The sequence below is a fragment of the Schistocerca serialis genome, chromosome 1, assembly GCF_023864345.2.
Source record: "Schistocerca serialis cubense isolate TAMUIC-IGC-003099 chromosome 1, iqSchSeri2.2, whole genome shotgun sequence".
Taxonomy (NCBI): Eukaryota; Metazoa; Arthropoda; class Insecta; order Orthoptera; family Acrididae; genus Schistocerca; species Schistocerca serialis.
In genome coordinates this window covers 1095587709-1095607254 of record NC_064638.1, presented here as the reverse complement: position 1 = coordinate 1095607254, position 19546 = coordinate 1095587709, and the positions used below count along the sequence as shown (strand labels likewise).

General features: G+C 39.2%; 1 protein-coding gene across 1 annotated transcript in view; it reads right to left on the bottom strand.

Moving 5' to 3' along the window:
- The window catches only part of LOC126455636 (MORN repeat-containing protein 3-like), an 84336-nt gene that overhangs the window by 46857 nt on the left and 17933 nt on the right, over positions 1 to 19546 (bottom strand). The window contains exon 4 of the mRNA XM_050091404.1: positions 16027 to 16186. Coding sequence (XP_049947361.1) covers positions 16027 to 16186 — 160 coding nt within the window. The remainder of the gene's footprint in view (positions 1 to 16026; positions 16187 to 19546) is intronic.

Here is a 19546-nt window from a genome sequence, read left to right as displayed (position 1 = left end):
TAGTTTTGAAAATTTATGAGAAAAGAACTCTGTAAAGAAAATTCTGATCTTCTCCTCATTTGAATGAAATAATTATGCTAAGGTTGCCAAAAATGTTGTACATCATGTAATGAAGAACCTATGAATATTGATTTGTTTTACTCCAAATCTTGTTGGCATTACCAGTTTTATTATTTTGTATCAAAATTTTTCTCGCATTTTATGCTTTCAAAATTTTTAGGGGGTAGCTGTAATAAAACTGGTTATGGTGAGATAAATGTACTATCCGATCTTGGATGATATGAAATGACCGATTCCCAAGTTGAAGACTCAAAACCGAGAAATCCACTACCATATAACTATACAAAAATATATAAATGTGAACATTTATAAACACTTAATGTAATTATGATGATGATTAAGGACTTCTTAGAAAGATAAGCAATGATAAAGAATTATTTGTACTTTATTTTTAAAATGTATGTTTCAAAGATGAGTTTGCACAAATAGATTGATATATGATAGTACTTTCTTTGCTACATGTTGTTAGAGGTAAGTCTTTGTTTTTGAGTAGTTAGTAGTACAGGTTTGAAAAGCGAGGAGGAAATACAAGTTGTATGTGTTGTGTTAGCATCAAGGTTGACGATGATTTGTACTGTGAAGAGAAATGACTGAAAATGCTGTATATGCGTTCAACACCACGAAGTCCACCAGTGTTCATATTATTTAACAAAATGAAGCCAAGCATCCTCTGGACCAGCATAAAAAGCTACATTTCAGAATCAACTACAAGCCTATAACTTACAACAAAGAAGCAGAATAAAAGATTCGGCTTATGAAAACTGTTTATTCAAATTCTACCATTGCTACCTCTCTCTGCAGTGAGTCACTATCTCGGTATGCCAGGTGCTGTGAAAATGTGACCAGCCGGCCAAATGATTAACTTGCTTCAAAATTAATAAATCAACTTTGGGCTACAAGAGGGTGGTGATAGTCAGAAGTGGGAGCGTGGGAGAGTACATATAGGTGGAGGACAAGTCTAGCAAAGACTGAAGCCAGACGAGAAGCCAAGCCCTGTCGTTCACCTATCTATCACATTCTCTACTTTAACTCCAGCACTACACTGCCTTCTATTCCACCAACGCACCCACTAGTCTTGCTCCCGCTCTGTATTTCTCTCCTTTCCCGCTCCACGTAACCCCCCCCCCCCCCCCCAAAAAACACCCAATTGCACCTATTAGCCTTACTCCAACCCCAACACACATTCCTGCATGCTCCCGTAAGCAGCACTAAACCTCCCCCACCTCCACTCAGCTATCCTTTCTCCTCCCTGCCCTATGCCTCCTCTCACCACCCTCACCATATTGCTGCTCCCATCAGGCACAGTTGCAGTCTGTAGTCTGGCCTCACTGGCTGGAGGCAGTAGTCATGTGTGTGAGAGTTATGCTTGTGTGAATCCACCCGTTTTCTACATTGGAACATGGCCTTTTTGCTTAAAACCTAAATGTTTAGCCATCTTTTTGTTGTGCCTGTCTGTGAGCAGCAACAATTCCTGTAATTTTTCAGTATATAATTTGTAAACAAATATAGTGTAATATGCTCGACAAAAAATTATTAAGTTTTGTTAACATATAAATGAAAATGAACATTTGATATAAATCTAAAAATATGCAAAGTTAGATAAAATATCAGACATTGCATCATTTACAATTCACAGATATTGAACAGGCCACCAAGTGGTGTCCAAACTGATCTCATACTATTAAAAAAGTACACAGAAAATATAAATGGCTACTTGAAAGCAGTACTAAGATATCCATGGACTTATCTCCGAAAACGCAACTTTCAGCTTTTTTAACATATGTCCTCAGTGTAATCAGCTCTATGCTGTGTCAAAATAAGGTATATCTATCTCTTCTCCTGGAAAGAATAAGGTGCTGCTTATCTCAAGGTCATGAGTTAATTTGAAAGAAAGATACACGTGTTCGCACTTGTGTTCTTTTGTCTTGAGGAAGTGCATCTCAGTTTTGGGATCAGCAAAATGTGTTCTTCTAACTCCTTATTTTGGGAAGTAAATTTGGAAATAAGTTTTAATCCAGCACAGACCACTATTTCCTTGTTTTGCATAATATTGTTTTCCTGAACTTTGCACTATTTTCCTCTGTACCAAAAGAGAAGTATATGTTGTCTAGGTTGCTAATGAGAAGTCTTGCAATGTCAACTGGAAATGTCTCATCAGATCTCACTGCTCAATCATTTGTCTGTCTGTAAGCTCTCGGGACAGTTTATACACCTGATTTCAAACTACTACATTTCCCCTGTGAGTACCAGCGAGAGGACAACTGCTAGACACAACAATGACTGTCCTTTGTAAGCATCATCAGGCATGATCATATTGTTTTCATTGTCATGTCACATTTTGTTTAGTTTCTTGAAGGGATCACTGTGAAGAGCTTGATGTTAGTATTCACTCTCTGTTAGACAGAAAATCACTTCAAGAGAAATCAAAATCACCACAATGACTGGAATTCAGCATCCCATAAAGGTAAGTCAAAGTGATTATAATGATAAAGAATCTGGGCAGTCTGACAAAGGAAATGGAGTTGAAAAGGAAAAGAAAACAAGAAAAAGGAGAAAGAACACAGACAAACGGAGGAGGAACATAATAAAAATGAATTGTCAGTCAGGAATTGCATACACATCGCCTGCTAAGAATGAAGTGCAGGCCAGAACAATGAAGTATAAGAATTTTTCCAAATGTCCAAAAAATGTAGCGAGACCATCAGCAAGACTGAAGTGGGAGTATGATTCATGGATTCTACATGATAAAAGATATAGAAAAGCATTGACAGTGTTTAGCTTCACTTATTATGGAGATACCTAAAGCAAGGCCACGTCACAGTTTTCCTGAAAGATGATTGTGAAGCTCACGTGTGTTTTGAGTGTTTCTGAAACACTGTTAATGCATGAACTGTGTGAGAACAATAATCAGATTGACAACACTGTGAACAATATGGCAATGCTGTGTTGATCTACTTGTGTAGACCAGTGTGTTCACACTTTCCAGGTGCTTAGTCCAAGTTTCAGCTCCATACAGCCATCAGATGATTTTTGAGAGCACCATCACTTAAGTTCTGTTTTTGTTGTGTGTTATGAAAATGGAACAGTGGAATTTAGAGTGCTCTTATGCCATCAAGTTTCATGTCAAACTTGGAGTATCCACGAATTTGACCTTCGAAAAGTTGAAGCAGGCCTATGGGGAACACTCCTTATCAAGAGCACAAGTTTTCCACAGGCACAAATCATTTTTGGAAGGACGAGAACATATTGAAGATGAACCTCACTCAGGGAGACCTCCAGCTTCTAAAACCGTTGAAAATGTTGAATGTTTAAGGGGCCAACATTTAACAATAGAATGATAGATGACCTGTTAAACTTAAACGCTTTCACTGTACATCAAATTTTGACCAAAGTTTTGCACATGCAAATGGCTTGTGCCTAAATTATGCCAAAAAACCTCACAAATGTGCAGAAGGACAACTGAAGAAACAGGTGTGCTGACCTTCTTCAGAGGGTTGCCGATGACCACAAATGGTTCAGGCTTGTGACCACAGGCAATAAATTGTGGATTTTTTTTAGTATGATCCTGAAACAAAGTGGGCAAATGAGAAGTGGTACAATGAGACATCTCCTCAAAGCTCAAATGAGCAAATCAAAGATCAAAACAATGCTGTTTTGCTTTCTTGGCTGTAGGGATGTAATGCATAAAGGATTTAACAAGATTTGCTATATGGAACATCCGCAACTGAGAGGCATGAAATTAATTTAGAGAGGTCCGCTTCAGTTATACTAATATTTATTTAAACCACAAATGGTTTCAAGATTTTAAAATCGCATTTTCAGGTGTATTAAATTATAGTATTTGACAATGAAAACTATCAATTATTGACAAAAAATATCCAAATAAATTATAGTATTTGGTAATACATAATGTGCAGTAAGCCCAGTCAGTGCAAGAGCTCCAATCATTGCATTTTGGCAGAAACTGTCTGTCGCTGGGCAGCAGCACAGTAGGTATGCCAACCACTACTATGTGGAGGGCCATGCCAGAGGTCTGGAAGCATGGTAAAGCATGGGCACTAATGGTGTGCAAGCAGGACTTACTTGAAGGGGACAATATTGCTGTTTAAAAAAATTAAAACTTTGGTAAATTAAAAATCAGTCTCAAAACTTTTCTCACATACACGATATCAGGAACACTTGTGCAATGCATACAGGAGAAAACACAAAGCAGCAACATGATTCTGACTGCTAACAAGAGAGTTCACCATTGTCCAAGTATAAGGAGATCCAATGAGGCAAGGGAGAGAATAAGGACCATATAAAATCATTTCCTACTGTTCCATTGCATTCCTGCCACAAGAGAACTGTGGGACAGTTCTTATCAGGAGATCTGAACATACAGATAATGCATGGACTATAGGCCTATAAGAAATTTTGCTAAGAGCAGCTTACTGCTGAAAAATATTGGTTCTACAGAGAAATATTAAATACAGAGTTTAACCTAGGCTTTTCATGTACCTAGAAAAGAGGAATACGGCCACAGATATTGCTTTCAAAATCACTCCAAAGTAAGCCAACAGGCAGGAAAGACCATGACTAAAAAGAAAACAGGAAAACAGAAAATCTAAATAATAATAATAATAAATAAATAAAAAGCAAATACAAAAAATATGAAAGAGTGTGTCCGAGCAGGAGAATGCCATTTACTGGAATCTGACATAGAAGCTGTAAGGTATTGTCTAAACATAGCAGCTAAGGCCATTTTCTTCAAAAGAAGACTTGTCTGTATACAATTTCGCAGCAGACGAGTATAATAATGATGCCAGGAAAGCTAGAAATTACAAGTGGCATGAATGTCTGGCCAAATGTGGACCAACTGAAGCAGCATCTTGTGTATTTCAAGAAGATTTCCAGAAGATTGCAGATGGTCATCCAGTTGTTAAAATAAGCACTATAAGTGTGCATTTAATTATGTACTGAACACATTAATTCTTCTTTTTAGCATTTAAATCTAATTTATATAATGCTATGGTTTAAACTGTTGCAGGTACAATTAATACATAACTAATTAAGCTGCTACATCATTAGGGTTAGAAATTTGAGCATAAAGTTCTCTTAGAAGTACATGAAGTAAAATGAAACAGTACCACATCTTAGCAACAGTTCATATAGCATTTTACTAAAAAGGTGTGGTGATCACCATGAATTAACAGTCATTTGAATCTAGCTCTTAAACACATATTCAGCCATTCACTTATGTGGAAGGTAAATATTTTGAATAGAAAATTGCATAATTGGATTTGTATGTACTACTCACACCCATTCACAGAAGGTGTGGTGATCTCCATGAATTAACAATCATTTGAATCTAGCTCTTAAACACATATTCAGCCATTCACCTATGTGGAAGGTAAATAATTTGAATAGAAAATTACATAACTGGATTTGTATATACTACTCACACCCATCCACACAAATTTGTTTGCAATTCACATCCTGTGAAAATTACCAGGTATAGTATCTCATGAGTATGAATAAGTACTATCCACATACACACACTGTTACTTCAGTTTTACAGTTAAGCCTGTGTGCAGTAAACACTGTAAACTATCTGTAACTAAGATCACACCCTTTTCGAAGCCTAGGAGTGACAATTAGACTCTACTGACTCCCAGTGCATTCAGTTCTGAATGGAAATAATTACTGTTGACCGCACTCTGTATGAACATTTCATCACTAAGCTAAAAATTACTTATTGGCACTAAATAAGATGCAAACATCAGGAGAAGAATAACAGTATTTTGAAATAACGTTTCATACTGGATGTACCTACCAAATCCATGAACACAGCAGTGCCAGCAAAGGTAGAGGCACACACTTTAGGGACAGAAACAGAAGAGGTGGACATGGTGCCAGCATTGGATGGGGCAATTTGATTGCCAATAGCACCTTCTGACAGATCACCCACAGTCACAATGTTTATGAACTGCTTCCTTTTCAGGTAATCCTTTGGGTTACTGGATGAATCATGTAAATGTATTTCCTTTTCGCAGACTCTACAGACCATGACATCTGTCATTTTTTGTGTAAAATTTGCAGACAACAGAGCATTTTGGCATTTTCATCCCGGCACAATGTTCTTTATTAAGTAAAGACATTATTCATAAACATAGCCATGAAACATAACTAAAAATTACTTACTGGCACTAAATAAAAAGCAAACATCAGAACGATAGTAACAGTTTTCTGGCCGTGTTTACTTAACAAAGAATATTGTACCTGGATCAAAATGCCAAAATGGTCAATTATGTGGAAATTTTACACAAAAACTGACAGGGATGTTTGGTCTGCATAGCTGCAAAAGGAAAAGCATTTATAAGTTTCATCCAGTAATCAAAAGGACTACTTGAAAATGAAGTGTCACCATTTTTAAACATTGTGTCTGTGAGTATTCTGTCAAAAGGTACTACTGGCAATCAGCTGTCCCTATTTACTGCTGGTACCATGTCCACCACTTTTGCTTTTGGTCCTACAACGTGTGCCTCTACCTCTGCTAGCACTGCAATGTTCATGGATGTGTTAGTACCTATGTATGAAACCTGATTTCATAAGACTTTTATGACTGAACCATCAGTGGTAAATCAACCCTCTAACTGCAGAAGTATTGTAGCTCCAAAAGTATTGAGAAAAATACCAAGGCAGACAAGGCTAGTTTAAGGCCCAAAGGAACACCAGCTGTCACTTGGGGTGCCTAGCTAAGAGGAGCACACTTGACTATTTAATGTAAGCTATCATATTGTATGTTGGATCTGTTTTTTTATTTCATTTTATGGAGGTGTGTAACTGTATTTCCACAGTTCTAGAGATTCTCAAGTCTGCTGAATGAAACATGTAAACAAAAGGAAGTTACATACAACTCATGGCTACTCTACAGTTTTAATTTCTGATGGTCACTGTTCCCTCACAGGTGATGCCTGTGCTTGCTAAATTTGGCCCTAGCCAGGCCTTATGAATTGAACACAAATATTTAAGACTGAAGTAGAAACCAATGTGGGTCACCATGAAGATCAAGCTTAACCGTGACTGCCTACAACTTGGCATCATCCCAAAGTATACAAAAATACAGACTCCTTGTATTGCACATCACATCAACAGGCAGTGGAAGTAAGTGGGATGAAAGAGGAAATCTAGGTGCACACAAGCACAAGCAACTACTTAAAGACCTTTTAAATGAGTTATATTTTCAAAATAAAAATGAATTAAGTGCAACACAGTACATGTTAGTGGAAAGTGAAGTGTATACTAGTGTCAAAAACGCGGCAAACAAGTGTAGTGTTACACACTACAAGAAACTTGTCAGGATTTCTGACAATAATCATGTAGTCAAGTCTGAAGGTCAGGCTATATTTTCCATGACAAATACCTGCATGTAAATTTACAAATTGACGAGGAGGTGGTAGATTTATTGGAGTAAAGACTTCAGGACAACTTAAGGAACCATTTAATCGAGAAAGATATTAAGTAAATAATTCTGCCAATTTAATCAAAAATGAGGAAACTGGAGTAGCTCTGAAAGTGAGCAGAGCTTTACATAAAGTGTTAGGCATGAACAGTACTAATACCCAGGAGCTTAGTATCATTAAAAATATGAATAAGAAATTGCTTGACATAGAAGATTTGTTCATAAAAGCTGACAAGAGTAGCACAGCAGTGCAACCTGTTTTCCATGGGCAGATAACCTTCTGTATTTCAGCATTTCATTACTGCCTGATAGGCAGTGGCTCCTATCATGATCTAAGTAGGACGTTGTTTGTGTGGAACTCCACCCATGAGTCAAGAAACTGACATCATCCATGCCCTCAAAATTCGGTTTTGCACTTAATTACACTTACATTCTCACGACCCGCACTGCCGTACTAGGCAAGGTCCTAGCAGAGGTTGTTTGCCATTGATTTCCTGCAACCATAATGGGGATGAATGATGATGATGAACACAACATAACAACACCCAGTCTTTTCGAGGCACAGAAAATTCCTGACCCCGCTAGGAATCGAACCCGAGACTCCGTATGTGGGAAGCAAGAACACTACTGCAAAACCACGAGCTGTGGACACATTCTCACATACAGTATGCTAATTACCACAGGCAAATGTGTTAAGGTGTCTATCCAGTGATATTAAATCCATATACAAATGTGTAGAAGTGTGCAGTCCTCAGCCAGGTATTGAAACATTCATTCAGTATGTTACAATGGGACAGAGAGAGGGAACAGTCTTACAAAGTGAGCTGTGAGTAAGGAAAACTGGACTGACTTAAAAGAAGCTATACCTTACTTGCAACAACAAATAAAAATAAGGCAACCAGTCAGCAGTAGATGATTTGACAGGTGGCACAAAACATATGTAACAAATCATAAATTGCAATATTTTTCAGGCTTATGCTGTCTCTCTAAACTTGATTAAGTGTATGAATGCCTGCCCCCCTCCACAAACGTGCATGTACACACACACACACACACACACACACACACACACACACACACACACACACACACACACACATCCGTAAAAGGGGCAACAACGGTGGGGCCATTTGGAGAGGAAATTTTCATGAGCTGAGATACCATGTGTATCCATCACACAGAGCTTCTCATCCTACAAATAAGACACCAGTGATTCCTGGAATGTATCAAATCCATTTTCACCCCTCTCCATTATTGTCACCATCAATGTTACTTCACTTTATACAAACAGTCCACATACACACAGCCACGTAACCACACATAGGAACCAGAATGGCCTCTTCTTATGCTAACCTTTTCCAAGGTCACAATGGAAGAGGCATTCCTCAAGACCCAGATGCTGGGCTCCCTGATACAGATTTATTAATGACATCTTTGTGGTCAAGACTCATGGTGAAGGAGAACTCCTTATTACAACAATTTAACTTTTTTTCCTAACTCATATTCACCTGGACCTTTTCCAAGTCCAAAGTCAACTTCCTTGATGTTGACCATCACCAAACCTCTGTCCAGATAACACCAATCAATAACAACAATACCAGCTGTTAAGCTGTCACACATTCTGCATAAAATGTCCCCTTCCTTGCAGCATCAGTATCCATGGCAAATTATCTGCTGCATCACTGAATATCTCAGCAAACTTGTTTGACTGTGGAAGACTGTAGCATGGTCCCTCCTTTCAACAATTGCACAAACATCAAAATGGCAGATATTGAGAATAGAAAAACAACTACAATCGCTTAGCAGTGGAAAGGCGTCAGGAGCAGATGAGATACCTATAAGAATCTACAAAGATTATGCGAAAGAACTTACTCCCCTTCTAGTAGTAATTTATCATAGATCATTTAAGCAATGAAGGATGCCTAGTGACTGACAGAAATCTCAGGTCATTCCCATTTTTAAGAAGGGTTGTAGGACAGATGCACACAATTATAGTCCTATATCACTGACGTCAATCTGTTGTAGAGTTTTGGAACGCATTTCATTCTCAAGAATTATGACATTCTTGGAGGAGGAAAATCACCTCTATAAAAATCAACATGGATTCCATATCCTGAGAAACTCATTCTGTGCGGTTCCTCCATGATAAGAATGTTGATGTTGTGCTTCTTGACTTCAGGAAGGCATTTGACAACGTCCCGCACTGCCATTTAGGGGAAAAAATGTGATCTTATTGAGTATCAGAGCAGATTTGTGACTGGCTTCAATACTTCCTTGCAGACATAACTCAACAAGTTGCTCTTAACAGAACAAAACTGACAGATGTAAAGCTAATTTACAGAGTACCCCAAGGAAGTATAAAACATCAGATGCTCTCTAAGGCTGTTTGCAGCTGATGCAGTTGTCTATAACTAAGTAGCAACACCAGAGGTTAGTAAGGATTTGCAGAATAACCACCAGATAATTGTTGAATGGTGCAGCCTCTCTGGCAGTTGACCCAGAATGTAAATAAATGTAACATGTTGCACACACATAGGAAAATAAGTCCACTACTGTATAACTACACTATTGATGACAAATTGCTGGAAACAGTAACTGCCATAAAATATCTACGAGTAACTATCCCAAGCAACCTTAAGTAGAATGACCCCATAAAACAAATACTGGGAAAAGCAGAAGCCAGACCCAGATTCATAGGAAGAATCTTAAGGGAAAAAAATGAAGGAAGCGGCTTATAAGGCACTTGTTTGACCAATTCTTGTGTGTTGTTCATCTATCTGGGATCCCTACCAGATAGAACTGATAGAGGAGACAGAGAAGATCAAATGAAGAGCAGCACATTTTGTCACGGGATCGTTTAGTCAGCACGAGAGTGTTACGGAGATGTTCAACAGACTCCATTGGCAAAAGTTACAAAAGATGCATTGTGCATCACAGCGATGCAATGACAGGAGAGTCAGTCAAGACAGGGGAGGCGACATGCGGTCTGACAGCAAGGCTGATGTCACCACAGACAGACTTGATAATAACACCAGGGACCAATGATAAGGATGGCCCAATTATGAGAGAGCACTTTCCAGGAAGAGTTGGACGACTTATTACTTATATGTCTCAAGTAATGACAATGCGGGGAAATTTGATAAATTGGAGCCAATACAGAGGCTTACCAACAATCATTTTTCCCATGCGCTACTCACAAGTGGAACACGGTTGAAGGACTCAATGGTACACAAAGTAACCTCCGCTGCACATCATTAGGAGGCTTATGGCATATGATGTAGATTTAGATAATTCACAATGCATTATATGTACTTCAATGGAAATAACCGATAGAATAACTGTGTATTTCCAAAGAAATAGAAGTATTGGATGTCTGGGCTGGCTCCAGGGACAATGGCGGTGGCAAGAGAACTGGCTGCACCAGAGCCTGTGTTGAACTTACTGACAAGACAGCTGGAGTAGGCGTTGACAGGGATGGAAGCCCCAGCCCAAGCAGGCCGATGGCGAGAAGACTGAAGAACGGACATACAATATCCCAGACAGCTGCTGGCCAGAACAAGGTCAGTGACAGCACGAGAGTCAGCTGGGACAAGGCTGGTGATAGACGGATGAACAACAGGACTGGCGTCATCACAGACAGACTTGGCGTTGACAGTACAGCTGGTTGGGACAGGGCCACTGATGGTAGAACAGACGAGATAGCTGGCAGCGGCACCAACAGGATGGTCAACAACACAAGGACTGGTCTGGACAGGGCCAAGGAAGGGCAAACTGACAACAAGACTAACGTCATTGCAGACAGACTTGGCGATGACAGGAGAGTCAGTCGGGACAGGGGAGGCGACGTGCGGTCTGACAGCAAGGCTGATGTCACCAAAGACAGACTTGATAACAACACTAGGGACCCATGATAAGGATGGCCCAAAAAGAGTGATACCAACAAGCTGTAACACGTCCAGTGCTGACAAGACTGACACCAAAGATGAAAGAGGCAGTATCTGATGGTGTCACAAAGACTGGACTGAGAGCGGCGGAACTGCTGCTGTACAACTCTGAGAACAAGACACATAATGCAGCATGGCACAACAACAACCTTGTAAACAACTGGACTGAATGGGGGCTGGCTTGCCACACACAAAACTTAGGGATGCCTGTCTCACTCTGTTCATGAACAAGCTCACTTAAAACACTGTGAAAAAGACTATTCGACACTTACTGAGGATATGGCATGTGTATTTCTGGGCCAGATGCTACTAATACAATGAAAATGCACTCTTAACTGTTCCATTAACAAATCATAGTCTAAGCTCTCCAGGCACAAGGTGGGGGAAAACTGGCAATATAAACAAAAATTTCTGCAACCACACCAGCAAGAAAACAAGCAATGTGTCGTGTACATTTGATGCCATACACCATAGAATGCAACTCCAACTATTGACAGTACTTTTTCTGACCACTGAATACAAGAAAAAGTGGCACAGATGCGGAAGCAGTCTGCATCATGCCGAAATGTGGCTACATTAGCCAAAACCTGAGAGAGCTGAGTTATGCCCTGTAACAACTACCAGATTTGCTGCTCCTGCAAGTGAATGAATTGAGGCAATAGCTGCTCTGATGATGAGACAGACATTGTGATACACTTAAAAATGTAAACTTGGCGTGAGAACACTGCCAGCAAATGAAAGCTTAAATCTTGCAACACTGAAAACAACTTAGACCAGCAGCAGTACTGTTGTATACACATTAACGAAACACCTGAACTATGCAGAAAAGACAACAATAACTAATAAACTTGCTGCTTAGAATGAAAACCATATCCAAGTGTAAGTATTGTTAATGCAAATAAAACTGCCCACTGACTGAGGAAACAGAACATGCGGGAAAACACTGCCCCCAACAAAACTAAATAGCACACCATGAACAATGTAAAAACAAAATCTGCTCTGATAAACAAACCGATACATGGAAAAACTCTAAATGCAGATTGAATGAACACTGAAATACAATACCTGTGAGAGACGATAACATCAAAACACAGTTTTAGTGTATCACCATTGAAGAATGGCGACAAGAGAAGACAGCACAACACTAACAATGTACTTTAACACACACGCAGACAAACTCTGGTCAATAGTGTATGAAGTACAAAAGGAGGAGAAAACGACAACAATCCAATGGGCACTAAAGCACTATACAGAAAAAAAAAAATCCTCATCACCAATAAAGAACTCTCATTCTGAGAAGTGATCAAGGATACTTTTAAAAGAGGAACTTTATTGACAATATGAAATTCAATTGCAATGTCCTTGGATGAATATTCACACAACTACATACAACAGAAATATCTCTCCTGTGACATGTCTGTGATGTGCCTATACAATGAATCGCCAGAAGGCGATGGCATGAAGACTTGGGACATTATTGGGCTGGTGCTGCTGGCGTGTGACAGCTGATGTGCTGCTGGTGTTGACCAGGATGGAATGGGCCAGGTCTGCCAATGTGGCGTATTGAGAAGAAACTGCTGGTACTGCCGATTTGTAGTACTGGAAGTGAACTTCTGCTACCGCCAACTTAAGGCATAGGGCCAAACCATCTTAGCATGGTCCAGCAGTAGCCTAAATAGTCAGGCACAGATGGATACCAGATGGTGCTGCTAGGGCATGTGGTGTAGCATAGGAAAATAGTGCCCTGATGACAGCGCTCTCTGTTGTGACAAGCACGCTGCCTATTGGCAAGGTAGGTGTCCCCAGACACTGTGAATGTGACATAACTCTGTGGTAAACAGCCTTGGTCATACAAAGACAATATCTGTTTTGATGAAAGCTCTTCATCCATGTCCCTTTAGCAGTGTGGTGTGGGGAAGACACAACTACATCTACATCCATGTCCCTGCTCTGCAAACCACTGCACAGTGCATGGCAGAGGGTAAATCAAAAAACAGTAAACAGGCAGATACAACTCAATGATACCAGAAATTGTTTGTTTTAAGATTGACACAGCTCATATAAAAGCCCTCATTCTTCTCTTTTCACCAAACATAGTATTTTCCTGAAAATGTAATATTTTACAAGCTAATTGTATTCAAAATTTTCATTTTCTAGAATTTTAAATTGATATTCTTCCTTAACCAGAACCACAGTTATATAACAATGATTTTTATGTTTCCAAAAATATATACCTTTAATTAAATTATCAGTTAGTTTGTTAATTTGGGTGAACTTTGGAAACTCTTTCAGATTAAACTGTACTAATCATTTTCTAATTATGTAGCTAGTAGTTAAGCAAACTTCACTGAAAATTGTATCTTTGTCTCTTTTAATTTTCCTGTCATTTGTGTTAATATCTAAAATGGAATTGCTTAGTATTTTACCAGTTTGTAACCTTCTTAATATGCATGTCTATAAATAAGCAGTGTGGCCAGTCAATTCACATTTGGCAGTCAAAATGCAAACATCTATGTGAGTCAATCAGTGTGCAGTAGGCTACATATGCATCTATATGCATGTCTGTCATAGTGAATCTCATAACATGTACATACTTCGAGAGCAAAGGAGGCCACTCACCAAAAAGCAGTGACATTTTTAAATCTTTGAAAGGCACACACATAAAAGAAAGGAAACCTGTCAGCTTTTGGAGTAATCCTTTCTCAAGGTAGACTACAAATATATGCAGAAAACAAACATACACATACACACACAGACAAACTTGCACATGCATATTCACACTTGCATGCTAGGAATGAGTAGGGAGGGAGAGCAGTGGCATGGGATAGGCACGCAATGCACAGGTGTCAGAGCTGGTGGTGAATGTTGTACACTAAAGGTGATGTGGGGAAGTGAATTGGAGTGGGGAATAGTGGCACAGAGATGGACTAAGAAGCTGTGCAGGTTGGGTGGGCAATTTTTTATTCTCGAGTCAGAAAATACAAATTTACTGTAGCACATAGGGCACTGAAGCATGGGGCTTGTGGTTTGTCGTTGTCCACAATAGAACACCACTTTAGGAGGGGTGGGAAGAATCTTGGGTAGGATGTCCCTCATTTCAGAACATGATGGTAGATAACCATAGTCGTGACAAAGGATATGGTTCAGTTGTTCCAGTCCGGGGTGGTATTGGGTGATAAGGGGGACACTCCTTTGTAGCTGATTCTTGTTGGTGATGGGAGCATAGAGGGTGTGACTAGGTTTGGGGGTAGTACCTATCTGTGACGGCCTTTGTGAGATCGGGCCACCTATTAAAGCAGCCAAGACATGTACCAGCTCTGTAGCAAACACTATACAGCATGTTATTTCAATATGACTACCAACCAGCTGTCCACTAGAATTAATGATCACACTAAACTGTTGTCAAGAACAAAGTTCACCACCCAGTGCCACAACACGCTCAATTTCAATGACTGCTTCACAATCCAGTCCCTCTGGATCCTTCCCACCCCCATTAGCTTCTGTGAATTATGCAGGTGGAAATTATCCTTGCAACACATCCTTCAGTCCTGTAACTATACTGGCTTTGATCTCCAGTAACCCACTATCCAAACACCCTCCACCCAACAGGTTCCCCTCCCTCCATCCTATCACCCCCTCCTAATTTCCTTCCCAATGTGCACCACTCCCCACCAGCTCCGATATCTGTGCATCACATACCTACCCCATACATCTGCCACCTCTTCCTCCCACATTCCTTGCCAGTACACTGGCTGCCTCCCTCCAAGCTACTAGCCACCCATCCCCAACCCCTCTTCCTGTCCCCTTCCTCTCTCTCCTTCCACCCACCCCACTGACACAACTCCCAAACCAATGGTCCACCTGCCAAAACACAGCGTCCAGCCAGTACCACGTAGAGGCATAGGCATATGTATGCACGGTGTGTGTGTGTGTGTGTGTGTGTGTGTGTGTGTGTGTGTGTGTGTGTCTTTTCTGTGCATATTTGTACTTTAGTTCGAAGAGTATTACTCCGTAAGCTAACACTTTTCTTTCTTTTTTTGCGTGTATCTGTTGATGACTCAATGCTACTGATATATAGGACATATATTCTACCAGAACTCCCCTACAAAATACATTACAGTTGTTTTGTTGATTTCTGCCACTTGTGAACATTTTGAACATTCTCTCAATTTGAGTAGCTTACTGAACTGCACTACGATATACCGTAGATGCCCTGTAGTCAACGAATCTGATCATCAAACTAAACTGTGTGTCAATAAATGTGAAGAGAAATTAAAACTAAATTGTTTATCAATCATTTAATAACAGCTCACCACCATCATCAACCACAAGAAGAAGAATAAATTAGAAATTCTAGGAAACTTATGAGACAGAGCCATATGAACCAGGTTGGTAAGTTACCAACTACGTCACTGTCTAAGCAGATTTCTCTGGATTCAGTGTGCCAGTTTTCTGGTAAAGGAAAATGTTTTGTTACATTGTTTTATTATAGAAGTTAAAAAATGTAAGATTCATCTAGTTAATTTATTATGTTTGGAGCTTTATAAAACATCATCAAAGAGAACAAAATGTAATTACCATAGGCATAAAGTCCAAGGCCATGAAATTGGTCATTTTTCCATTCGCCTTCATAGAATGTTCCATCGGCAAACCACATACGCCCATGGCCATGGCGTTTGTTGTCTAACCAAGCACCATCATAATAGCTCCCATCAGCATAATAACTTATTCCCTGACCCTGCAACCAGCAACTTACAATATATTATAATATTTATGCATTATCACCAAAAATTTCCAGAGAGTTACTTTCATTAGTTAACTGTAATTATTACTCTGATTCCTTATGAGTACTGTGCTTTACATCCTTCAATCTGAAGGCAAAAATTATTTCACTATTACTATTTTCACTACTTCTGCCACTGTTCCTGAAAGGAAACTGGTTGTGCCTCTTTACAGGAACTATTCTGGCAGCATTTACCTCAGACAATTTAGGAAAATCACAGAAAACCTAAATCTGGATGGTGAACAAAGATTTGATCAGTTGTCCTCCCAAATGCGAGTTCAGTGTGCTAACCACTCCACCACCCTGCTTGGTAATAGAGAAAAGCAACAATCATAAATATAAAATATAAGATATACTAACACCTAACAATCAATAATATTAGTTTGGTTATATTACTAACGAAGACTGTAAGGCATATTACTATTTTGTTTTATTTTCTTTTTGGGTCATCATTGTTCTGACTGGTTTGATGTGGCCCACCAGGAAATCCTCTCTTGTATCAAACTCTTCACCTCAGAGTAGGTCATGCAGTCATTGTCCTCAATTATTTCCTGGGTGTATTCCAATCTCTGTGTTTCTCTACAGATTTTACCATCTGCAACTCCCTCTAGTACCATGGAAGCCATTGCTTGATGTCTTAACAGATGTCCTATCATCCTGCCCCTTCTTCTTGTCAGTGTTTTCCAAATATTCGTTTCCTCTCCGATTCTATGCAGAACCCTCTCATTATTTACCTTATAAGCCCATCCAATTTTCAACATTCATCTGTAGCACCACATTTCAGATGCTTCAATTCTCTTCTGTTCTTGTTTTCTCACAGTCCATATTTTACTACCATACAATACTGTTCTCAAAATATACATTCTCAGATATTTCTTCTTCAAATTATGGTCTATGTTTGATACTAATAGACTTCTCTTGGCCAGGAATGCCCTTTTTGCCAGTGCTAGTCTGCTTTTCATGTCCTCCTTGTTCCATCTGTCATGGGTTATTTTGATGCCCAGGTAGCACAATTCCATCACTTTATCTTCTTTAAGACCATCAATTCTGATGTTAAGTTTCTTACTGTTCTCATTTCTGCTACTTTTCATTACTTTCATTTTTCTTTGATTTACTCTCAGTTCATATTCTGTGCTCAATAAACTGTTCAGTACATTCAGCAGATCCTGTCATTCCTTCTCACTTTCACAGGGGATAGCTATGTCACCAGTGAATCTTAGCATCAATATCCTTTCACTCTTGAATTCTAATTCCACTTTCAAACCCTTCTTTAATTCCCATCATTGCTTCTTCAATGCATAGACTGAACACTATGGGTGACAGATCACATCCCTGTCCAACACCCTTTTTAAACTGAGCACTTCATTATTTGTCTTCCAGTCTTATTGTTCCCTTTTGACTCTTATACTTGTTGTATATTACCCACCTCTCCTTACAGCTTACCCCCATAATTCTGAACATCTTGTACCATTTGACATTGTTGAATGCTATTTCCAGGTCAACAAACCATATGAACATGTCTTGATTTCTCTTTAGTCAGGCTTCCAATATCAACCACATTGTCAGAACTGCCTTTCTGGTATTTCACCTTTACTAAAGCCACAATGATCACCATCTAACACATCTTCAGTTTTCATTTCCATTCTTCTGTTATTATTCTTGTCAGCAATTTGGATGCATGGACTGTTAAGCTGATTGTGCAATAAATATCTCACTTGTCAGCTCTTGCACTCTTTGGAATTGAGTGGATGATATTTTTCTGAAATTCAGATGGCATAGTGCCAAACTCATATATTCTAGACACCAACGTGAATAGTCATTTTGTTGCCATTTCTCCCAATGATTTTAGAAATTCTGATGAAATGTTTTCAATCACTACTGCCTAATTTGGTCTTAAGTCTTCCTAAGCTCTTTTAAATTCTGATTCTAATACTGGAACTTCTATCTCTTCTATGTCAACTCCTGTTCCTCCTTCTACACATCAGACAAATCTTCTCCCTCACAGAGGCCTTCAATGTACTCTTTCCACCTATATGCTCCCTCTTCTGCATTTAAAAGTGGAATTCCCACTGCACTCTTAATGTTACCAACCTCGCTTTTCATTTCACTTAAGGTTGTTTTGACTTTGCTATATGCTGAGTCAGTCCTTCCAACAATTATGTCTTTTCCGATTTCTTCACAATTTTCATGCAGCCATTTTGCCTTAGCTTCCCTGCACTTCCTATTTATTTCATTCCTAAGTGACTTGTGCTTCTGTATTCCTGAATTTCCCTGAACATTTTTGTACTTCATTCTTTCATCAATCAATTGAAGTATTTCTTCTATTACTCATGGTTCCTTCACAGTTTCCTTCCATGTACCTATGTTTTCTTTCCCAACATCTGTGATTGTCCTTTTTAGAGATGCCCATTCCTCTTCAACTGAGCTGCCAACTGAACTATTCCTTATAACAGTATCTAGAGCTTTAGAGGACTTAAAGCTTCTCTCTTCATTCCTTAGTATTTCTGCATCCCACATCTTTGCAGACTGATTCTTCCTGGCTAATATTTTCAACTTCAGCCTACTCTTATTTTACTACTATGTTGTGGTCTGATTCTATATCTGGTCCTGTGTATTCCTTAAATCCAATACCCGATTTCGGAATCTCTGCCTGACCATGATGTAATCTAACCGAAACCTTCCAGTATCTTGTGGTCTTTTCCAAGTATACCTCATCCTCTTGTGATTCTGGAACAGAATATTTGTTATTATTAGCTGAAATTTATTGCAGAACTCAATTAGTCTTTCTTCTCTCTCATTCCTAGTACCAGATTACTGTCAGATGGCGCCGATAGGAAAGTGTAGTGACGCTTCTCTCTCGTTAAAAAAGCAAAAAATGAACAGTTCTTCGTGTAGAGAATGTAAAAAGCGTGTGATGAAGGGTATTCTGTGAATCAAATGCAACTACTGGTTACACGAAAAGTGCGCGAAAGTAAATATAAAGTTCACCAGCGAGGATTTTCCGTGGACACGTCACGGTTGTTTACGTGACGAAACGGCCGATCTTGTAGCTGCAGTTGATACAAAAAACGAAATTATAAAGTTGCTACAAAGTGACAATGAGGCATTAAAAACCGAACTTTCTTCCATCAAGAAAGAAAACGATACAGTAAGACAAGAAAAGCCATCAAACGGAAAAGCAAGAAGATCGCGAAAATACGAGTGACCGATCGGACTTTAAAAACAACAACATTTCAAGTGTTCCCGTTGATGTCTCGGTAAACTCAGTAAGCCAAAAACCGGAAGATAAATATAAATGGAAGGTGGTGACATACA